The 9,497-nt window shown below is 38.9% G+C and overlaps 1 protein-coding gene across 4 annotated transcripts; it reads left to right on the forward strand.

Moving 5' to 3' along the window:
* Positions 1-176: 176 nt before the first annotated feature.
* asb2a.1 (ankyrin repeat and SOCS box containing 2a, tandem duplicate 1) lies at positions 177-7,315 on the forward strand. 4 transcript variants are annotated; one of them, XM_081718250.1, is made up of 11 exons: positions 177-491; positions 1,301-1,951; positions 3,105-3,227; positions 3,552-3,721; positions 3,803-3,958; positions 4,053-4,298; positions 4,457-4,628; positions 5,159-5,209; positions 5,685-6,249; positions 6,340-6,497; positions 6,745-7,315. In XM_081718250.1, the coding sequence occupies exons 2-11, from the start codon at positions 1,614-1,616 to the stop codon at positions 6,866-6,868; spliced, it is 2,103 nt and encodes a 700-aa protein (XP_081574376.1). In that variant the 5' UTR covers positions 177-491; positions 1,301-1,613; the 3' UTR covers positions 6,869-7,315. The 4 variants fall into 4 exon arrangements, with proteins under 4 accessions (XP_081574376.1, XP_081574375.1, XP_081574374.1 ...); XM_081718249.1 differs by having other exon boundaries at positions 178-491; positions 1,301-1,942; positions 6,340-6,493; XM_081718248.1 differs by having other exon boundaries at positions 179-491; positions 6,340-6,493.
* The last annotated feature ends 2,182 nt before the right edge of the window (positions 7,316-9,497 follow it).

The following is a 9,497-nucleotide window of genomic DNA, read 5'->3' on the forward strand; positions in this document are numbered from 1 at the left end:
TCCTTTGATTTCAATGAAATGAAAGAAATAGAAAGCAAAGGAGTTAGAGCTGCATCAACAAATGAGTTCATTGCAGTCCCTTCACAAGTTGTAGCATGATATGTTTGTCTATAAATAAGAAGTAAATATTTACACCATGGCATTTCACATCTCACTTGTCTTGTAACTTTGGCTCTTCTGTAACTAGACACAATGAAAGCAGCCGAACAATTGCTTTAGCCTCCAAATTCTCACACTCCTGGTGACCTGCTGTGGGATTTCCAATTGATGAACTTCACAGTTGTGCTGGTCCCTGCAGCCCCACGTATTCTAAGCCACCACTCTCTCAAGAGCAACCCGAGCTAAGAGGCTGGCATTCTACACTCAACAGGTCAAGTGCACCTCCTAGAAGTGTGCTATAAACAGTGGGAGACAGCACAGAAACAAGGGCCTCTTTTGGCAGAGGAGAACTTCTAACCTTTTCTGTTTAAAATTGAAACATTTAAAAAGAGGTAAGTGTCTTTTGTACATACTTTGGTTTAGTCTGCTTTCATATGAGGTTGTTTTCATTCATTAAAAGGAAAGACTTAGAGAGGATAGCTCATTAACTCAGACTGTTATGAATCCTTTACTTTGTTTCAATAGTGACATTTTAAACAATGTTTAAAGGCTGTTAATATGAACTTGAATGAACTCCTTACAAGTAAGCCAGAGTTTTGCATCACCTGAAAGATTCAGTGATTGTTTTTGCTAGATCATTTGCTTTCCTATTCCTGCATTTATCCCTGTAATTCTGCAATGTTCATGGTATAGTTTGCATAGTATTTTACAAAAAGGAGGGACATAGATAGGCCACCACTGAGATATGCAGCCATGGAGTTGTTAGGTGCACAATTCTATTTATATATTAAAGAGATATGTGTGTGCTCACTTGACCTTGGCACCTTTTCAACAAGACAGCTGGGCCAGACACAACATCCAACGTGTGACTTACAAAACACATTTCAACATCACTGTGACCTGTTGCCCTTCAGATGGCTGCATGTGCACCTCCCACAACAAATGGATTTATCAAAAATGGTTAAACTCACATCTGGTAGAATGGTGGTGCAGAAGGTACACATAGTTTTCTAGATGCCATATCTGGGCCAGATGTTCCAGCTATCATCTGTGTTGAAATCTTTGCTGAATATTTATGTGCGCTGGCTACATTATCTGTTTAGGTCTAAAACTTTCCATTTTGAATCTCCATAATGATTGATTTGCTGGGACCTGTGATAGAGTGAAAGCCATGTCATTGCCATGTGTTCTTACTGTGCAGAAGGTGTTGACGCAATGGGATGCTGTGCAGCCGAGGGCATCAGTCAGCTGATGGAGACAGAACTGAGTCATTCTTCTCCATGCTGTCTTAAGACAAAGCACAAGTGCTAGTTTGACAGGATGCAGCTGGTTTTGTTAGCCACAGGATGAGCATTTGTTAGCCGACGTCCTGCTGGGCTGGAAGTCTTTCATTAAGGCAGACCTAGAATCTTGCAAGATAAAAAACATTACAGCATTAAAACTGTAAACTCTGCTTTTGCTTCCAGTGTTCAGTTAAAATGTGACTATACATTTATATTATCAACAATGGATAAATGGTATGTCTTGCCAGGTGTTCTTTTAGGACACAGGATCCTATTATGGCAGCTGCCAGTGTGTCTGTACCAGGTTCCACAGGCCCCACCTTCAGCTATGATGACTACTGTCTCTACGGCAACCTATCTGATGATGAGCTCATGCAGTTGGCAATCGAGCGCAGCCTTGCTGAGTCACATGGCATCTCTTCTGAGGCTGAAAACACAAAGACCTCCACGGTGCCAAGCAGGCCAGCTCCAGGTGTTACATCCCCAACTCAGCCATCACAACGCTCTCAGCAGCTGCCACGAGCCCCCACACCACCCCCATGCCCTCCTAACCCACCCAGGTACAGCAGGTAAGAGTACACTTTCACACAATTGAGTTATCATTAAATCTTGCTTCATAAATTTAGTCACTAAATATGATTGGTGGAAGCCATAGAAAATATACAATTTACCTATGAGATCTCTCAGATGTTAAACTATATGAAAACATCAGTATATGAAAAACAACTATTTAACTGTCAGTACAGTATGTAAGAATCAACAATAATTTGATGACTTTTTCTCATGTAGATTTATGGCAGAGAAATGGTACATTTAAAAACATAAAATACTGAAGAGTTTTAATTCAAAACAAATATAAGCTTATTTGAACTAGAACTTTGCCACTATGAAGTGTTTACCTATTGCAGTTCACACTTATCCACTAAATGCCAACTAGCAGAGAGAGGTATCACTTACAGACACCCGATACCTGTTCCACATACTGGGCCCCAGGCATCCACGCGTATTGCACCTGTCCTAATACATTCTGGGTAACAGACTCTGACCTACCAATGCAAAATAGTCATTAAGATAAAGTACAGCTGTAGCAGTCCATAAAGTTCACATGCCAACAAGTAGAAAATAGAAGCACAACATTTTCCTCTGTGCCTGATCCACTTATTGATAATTCTATTGTCCTTAGCATTCCATGATATTCCAACTGATTTAATTATAATGTTGCTATGGCACATTCTTGCTGCAATAAAATTAAGACAAATTCCACTGACAAGACTCATATTCACCTTCAGCTTGGGAATTAGATCTGACATTTAAATGTGACTTTACAATCTGACTTTACAAATGTGTCATTACAATAACAACAACAAAGTCATAACAAGACTTTTTAATGGGGATGTAAAGCTTCAAAGTGATAGCTCCTTAAGGTATCACTGTAAAACACATCATTTATCAGCAGAAACACTAACTGGACTTTATTTGTAAATGTAGCAGTAGCATGCCATCTGATAGGCTCCAGCAACAAACACCAAGAAAGGTAAAAAAACGAAGACATTTGGCCCATAGATGTGTTCTCAGCAAAAATCAGACACCATTATTCATAGGAAACTGTATTATTAACATGATTTCAGTGACTTTGACTGGTCTTTTATCATTAAACATTTTTGCTATAGTGAACCTCTGTGCTACAAAATTCTGATAAAGTATATACTTTTCTTTTTATAGAGACAATGATAATCAACAGGCTGGTACCATAGTTAGTCACTTTATTACAGGCAATGGCAGAAGAATGGTGGCATATCGTAGATATGATGGTACACTGGTTGAAATCAAACCTGAAACTGAGGAGTAAGTATAATATAGTATAACATTAAAAGGGTAATATTTTTCCATTACACGGTGCAACTCCTACTATTAATTACAATGTAATATACGGAGCAAAAAGGCATAACCACTCATGGTTTTTATAAAATGAAAATCAGAGTGTCAGTACATACAATGTAAGCACAAAGTCAGTACAGAGTTTACACTGTTACTCTTAAACATTTTTAGTATGATATATTGTAAATAATAATATAGTTACACTGTAACAGTGGTAATGTAAAGTATTTTGAAAAAAAAAAAGGTTGTTTTGTCTTATCTTGCCCTGGATCTGATATAATTTTCTGACAGATTAGTGGATCCTCTTTTGAAGGCTATTTGGAATGGAGATATGAAATCTGTGAGACAAATCATCAAAAAGGCAGACTGCAACATTCTTATACCAAACCAATATGGATGGATTCCGCTTCATGAGGCTGCATACTATGGCCAAGATCAATGTATTCAAATACTCATCAGAGGTAGGGTGAAAACATTGTCTACTCAATATTCTGTTTAGGCCTTTATCCTGTCATATTTTATCTGTGCACCTCTTGTTAAAGTACAACCTGGGATGATTAACAAACGCACATTGAAGGATGAGACAGCTCTTCTCCTGGCTGTGTCCAGAGAGAATGTGAGATGTGTGGAATGCCTTCTTGAGAGTGGTGCAGACCCGGACATTGCAAACAAGGACAAAGAGACACCTCTCTATAAAGGTACCAGTAGACAACTTTGGCTCAGGCTTGTTTGTCTTACATGTCTCTTGCCACATGGACTGTATCTTAGTGACCTGGCTTCCTGCATCCCCAGCTTGTGAGAAGGAGAATGCAGCAATTGTTGCCATGCTACTAAATCACAGAGCTACTGTCAACAAGAATTGCATTCAAGGTTGGACAGCACTCCATGAAGCTGTGTGTCGGAATAATGTGGAGATCTGTGAGATGTTGGTGAAGGCAGGAGCTAAAATCAGCATACCCAACATATATGGCATCACACCCATCTTTGTGGCAGCCCAAAGTGGGAAGCTGGATTCACTTCGGTTCCTCTTGAAAAATGGTATTTGGAAAAAGCATTTCCATTCGGATGACAATGATGATTTCATTAATCTGATTTATGCTGTAGTAGCACACTGAGTTATAAAATGTATCTCACAACTGGTAGTAATGAAATTCACAGTACTGAAAGTCTGTGTCTGTATTTCTTTGTAATATTAGGAGCAGATATCAATAGCCAGGCAGCAGATGGAGCCACAGCACTGTATGAAGCCTGTAAGAATGGTCATGTGCCGATTGTGGAGTTTCTTCTATCTCAAAATGCAGATGCCAACAAGCCAGGCAAAAATGGACTATTGCCAATACACATTGCTGCTCAGCGAGGAAATGATAGGTAAGCACCAGTCATGTGGACACACTGCACACTTTTACAATTTCTTTCTAGCACAGAATTAAAATCCCTCTTATGCTTTCTGCCAGTCTGCCTGCAGTAACTGGTATTCTCTGACTACAACAGAAAAAAGAATCCAGAACCATTTAAATTAATTATATATTAGCTAATTTGTTCATTACAGATTTGGTAACATGATCATCATAAAAATTAAAATGATTATGCTACTTCAGTAGTATATCTATCCCTTATTTTAAAGTTCTTCTGAGGAAGAACATCAGTCACTGGTTACTGTACTGTACAGCTTATCTTATACTTGAGGGAGCAGTGTTGCTGATACTTAGCCGTATCTGGAATGTAATTGCTGCTTTTTAAATAACTGTTTTAGAACAAAGTGAGATTTGTATGCATTTTAAATACACCATCCCATTTCTGGTACTTTTAACTCTGTAAAAAATAGATTTAGAGGTCCTAAAAAACCTGTAAATAAAAATGACATGCTTTAGTGCATCTCACAATCTTTCGGTTTCCAGCAATGACCTCCTTACTTATGGCTGTTCCCATAAAAGTGACAAGGCTGTTAAGTAAGTCTTGGTGGCTATTAAATATTGTCTGGTAGTTATGTAACTGCAAGTGGGTGCTCAGTTAACATGTAACATGTAACATGTAATCTTAACACAAGCTAAAATGTATTTTGCATAGAGTAATTTTTTTTTTTTATTTCCCAAACCTCTTGCCCTAACCATGCACATTCATTTATTCTGTCAATAGTGTTGTCACCTGTATCAAAAATCATTCGAATATTTATTGTATGCAGAACATGGGGCTTTCTTAACAAATGTAAATAAAAAAAATAATAATGCATATATACTTTCTTTCACTGGCATGCAGCCTACATCCTTTTTCTGATTTAAACACAACTTCAGTGTATTTGATTAGTAAAACTGTCCATTAACCATTTCATCTAATCTGATCCCATTAAATTCTAACACAGCATGGTGGCATTGCCAATGTGTTGCACAGCTCTGACTTAAATCTGTCCCTCAACTCTACATATAGAATCGTGTCCATGCTGATTTCCGCCACCAGTAAGGCACGGGTGAGGCGCAGTGGCATCAGCCCACTGCACCTGGCTGCAGAGCGCAACCGAGATGAAGTCCTGGAGCTCCTGATCGTCGCTGGCTTTGACGTCAATGCCACACTGTCCGAGGACCGACGAAATATGTACGAGGACCGCCGCAGCACTGCTCTATACTTTTCTGTCATCAATAACAATGTGGAGGCCACCACCATGCTCCTGGAGGCTGGCGCCAACCCCAACCTGGACACCTTTAGCCCCTTGCTTGTGGCCTTGAGGCAGGGGTGCATGCGGACAGTGACCTTGCTGGTGGAGCACAGGGCGAACGTCAATGCCTACATCCCCACACACCCCACTACCTTCCCTGCTACCGTTATGTTCTGTATGAAGTACCTCCCAATGCTTAAGTACCTGATGGACAACGGCTGCGATGCTCTGTCGTGTTTTGACTGTGTGTATGGCTGCAACCCACATCCCCCTCTAAAAACAACTCGCAGAGTCAGAGATGACATCAGGGATGAGCCAACGGAGAAGACCTGTGTGCAGGTGCATGTCTTAAAAAATAGCACCATCTTAAAATGTGCTTTCTGTTTCTCATAGTTACAGCTTGGTATTAAGTTTTATTGTCTTTTTTAGTTCTGTGAGGTGATCTCCACTGACACTTACAATCACTGGGCGGGACCCATTATAGATGTGCTGCTGGATTATGTTGGTGATGTGAAACTTTGTGCCAGGCTCATGGAACACTTGGACGACTATGATGACTGGGCTTGCATAAAAGAAAAAGCAAGTAGGTAAAACAGACCTAACCCTCAACTCATTTGTTACTTTTAATAGCAAACTCACCACTTTAATCTGCATCTCTGGAAAATAGTATGGTGTGCACTTTTACAAATGGGCTAGAAGAAACTGGTGTATGCAGTTATTCGTTTCCATTGCTCTGTGATCATTCATTTTAAGTCAGCAAGCATCCATTTGTTAAGTCACTGTAAGTAAAAGCACTGAACTCATCTCTCCGTCTTTATTTTGATTCTGTTTCAGTGCCTCCACGGCCACTGCTGCAGCTCTGCAGACTGAAGATCCGCCATCTGGTTGGAACACACAGGCTGAAGAAAATGAAAAAGTTACCCATCCCTGGACGATTGATCAAATACTTAAATCATGAGGAACGCTGTGAAGATTTATGAGCCTGTCTGGGTGTGCAACCTATCTGGGTGTGTACAGCTGGTTTGGGTGTGTGTGTGTATATATATATATATATATATATATATATATATATATATATATATATATATAAATGTTATGTGTATATGTAGAGTATGTTTGCTTGCAGTTGGGGATAATAGACCAGGGGGCCATGTTGTAATGAAGTAATTATTGTAATGAAGGCATTCTTGCTAGGGTTAGGGTTAGGATTTCTTCCAGTGTTACAGTCTTCTATGATAGGTTTTTATTAGTGGTTTTATTAGGTAGTTATGCTTAAATTATTACTGTAGTCACTGTAAATGAGGTGCTTAATATTATTTTATAAAATAATTAATTGGCTAACAAAATTACTGTAGATTATTCTTCAACTGAAACAAATATTCAATAAAAATCTTAAAAAGCAAAAGTGTTATGCTTTTTTAAATTATTTTATGCATGTCACCATGAAATCATCAAATTTGCAAATTGTAATTGTCTAAAAGACCTGCTTCACTGATTAAGACGCAAGAGCTGAATGAGTGTCACAGAACGCTCGCCTCCGCGAGTCATGTGGTTTGGCCCGCCACGTGAAATGGGAGGATCTGTGTTTGTGGCCACGCCTGCACACACCTGAACCTCGTCTTGTCTATATATATGAACCCTCGTCAAAGTGTGCAGGATGTTGGTTATTGTTAAGGTAGCGTACGTATGTAAGTCAGTCGTCATGGTTGTGTAGACAGTCTGTGTTAAACGTTCACACTGTGTAGTACTGTTCAGATGTGTTTACGTTAACTGTTTTGTTCAGTGTGAATGCCCTGTTAAATGTTATTAAATGTCCCAAAGTAGAGGGAGTCTGCGCGTCCTGCGCCACACCCTTCGGCACTCGGGTCGCACGTTACAGTGAGATTACTTGAGGATTTCTTTGCCTTAGAGAATAGCTAGCCAGGATTAATTTTCTCAGAATCTTACTGTTGGATAAGATTTGATGACTTAAGGCAGTTTTTTGTTCAAAGTCCAAAAACGAAGCCATCACTTTATCCTCCCTTTGCTACATTATTGACTACTCTCACCATTTCTTTGCAGTATCATAGATCAGCTCCAGACAACAAGCAGCAAATATCTGTCTGAAAATTCAAAAAGAATGACAAAGTATCTTTAAAGGACAAAGCAGCCAAATTTTCCATAACAGACATCTTAGGTGACAGACCACTCTCAACCCACCTTTCTGTGCAGATATCCTTAGAGCTCATGGAGGAAAACCATATAAACAAGTATATAAATCAATCCTTTAATTGCTCATGCATGTCTTCTGATCTATTGTGTCATTTGCTTTTATGACTTACGGGGGTGTTACCAAGGCTGTCAAAGGAACACTGTAGAAATGATTCTTAAAGAGCAATGTTTTAACCTCTAACATAAACATAACCTCTGGTGATGTTTATGTTGACAATATTGATCCTTTGTTATTTTCAAATGTCTCAAATCAAAGACTCTAGGTTCTTTGATCAGATACCACACACAGGCTTTGTGTACTCTTGAAGTATAGTACATACTTTAATGTTAGTGTGTCTGACATACTAACATTTTGTGACGTTCATACTGTAGAAGTTTGTTACAGCATCGTAAAATTAAAGCAAATCAAACTACAATTGTGTATGCCTTGTAATACTGTAGAACACAGTATTGCTGCATGAGGAAAAGTTCATCGCAAACAAGACGCTAGGGAAAAAGTCGGGGCTAAGAAATACGAAAGCTCGGAGAAGTACAAAGGACCGTAACTATACGACGGGGTTTAAATACATGAACTTAACAAGGTAGAAATGAGGGACAGGTGTAAGCAATCAAACGAGGGGCAGAGAAAACGAAACCATGGAACTTAAAAAAAACACAAGACAGGGAAAATACGGAACACGGAAGCTGGGAGGGACTGATCATGACAGTTTCTAAAAGGTTGAATAACATCACACTATTTTAGATGCTGTGAAGCAACCATAACAGCTGAAGCATTGGGTAATACAAATGTTAATATTCCATGTCATAGAATTCACACATTACATTTCATGAAACACTATGCAAGGATGGAGCAGGCTCTCGAGTCTCAAAAGGGAAACATAAAAATTTAAACCTGAAAGATTAATGACACTTACTGTCATAACCATAACATATCAAGACACATGATGGTTATGTTGTCCTAGCACTCAGTTTGAGCCCATGTTGTAACAGAACTTTCAAGAATGATATGGCATAATTTACTCTGAGGTCATGAGCTCACTACGACACTCTAGAGAGTTGCAGTGTTGAGCACAGTATCTGTGTCAACTATATTTGATACATCTTCAAGCAGCTGAGAGGGATTATTCTTACACTGGCAAAATGAGAATCTTGAGTACAAAAATAGAGTGCTACTGTAATTGATATTTAGAATAGCAATGGCAGGTACTGCAAATTGAACACAATATGTAATTTTTAAAAATGCTGAGTAATTATTCACAGAAGCACATTTTCTTTTTTCAAGTATCAGCAGTGCCAACAATTCATCATCCTATAATCAAATTTCAGCTTGAATTGACTACACTTTTATAGTCATACCCTTATACTGAATCTACATC

The sequence above is a fragment of the Electrophorus electricus genome, chromosome 7 (genome assembly GCF_041902795.1).
Source record: "Electrophorus electricus isolate QZ-2024a chromosome 7, ASM4190279v1, whole genome shotgun sequence".
NCBI lineage: Eukaryota > Metazoa > Chordata > Actinopteri > Gymnotiformes > Gymnotidae > Electrophorus > Electrophorus electricus.

Excerpts from the sequence above, each read along its gene's own strand:
- asb2a.1 (XM_081718248.1), top strand. The coding sequence starts at position 1,614 with ATGGTATGTCTTGCCAGGTGTTCTTTTAGGACACAGGATCCTATTATG. Across the intron at positions 3,959-4,052 it reads AGAGACACCTCTCTATAAAG|CTTGTGAGAAGGAGAATGCA; the intron begins GTACCAGTAGAC and ends CTGCATCCCCAG. Across the intron at positions 4,299-4,456 it reads TCGGTTCCTCTTGAAAAATG|GAGCAGATATCAATAGCCAG; the intron begins GTATTTGGAAAA and ends TTGTAATATTAG.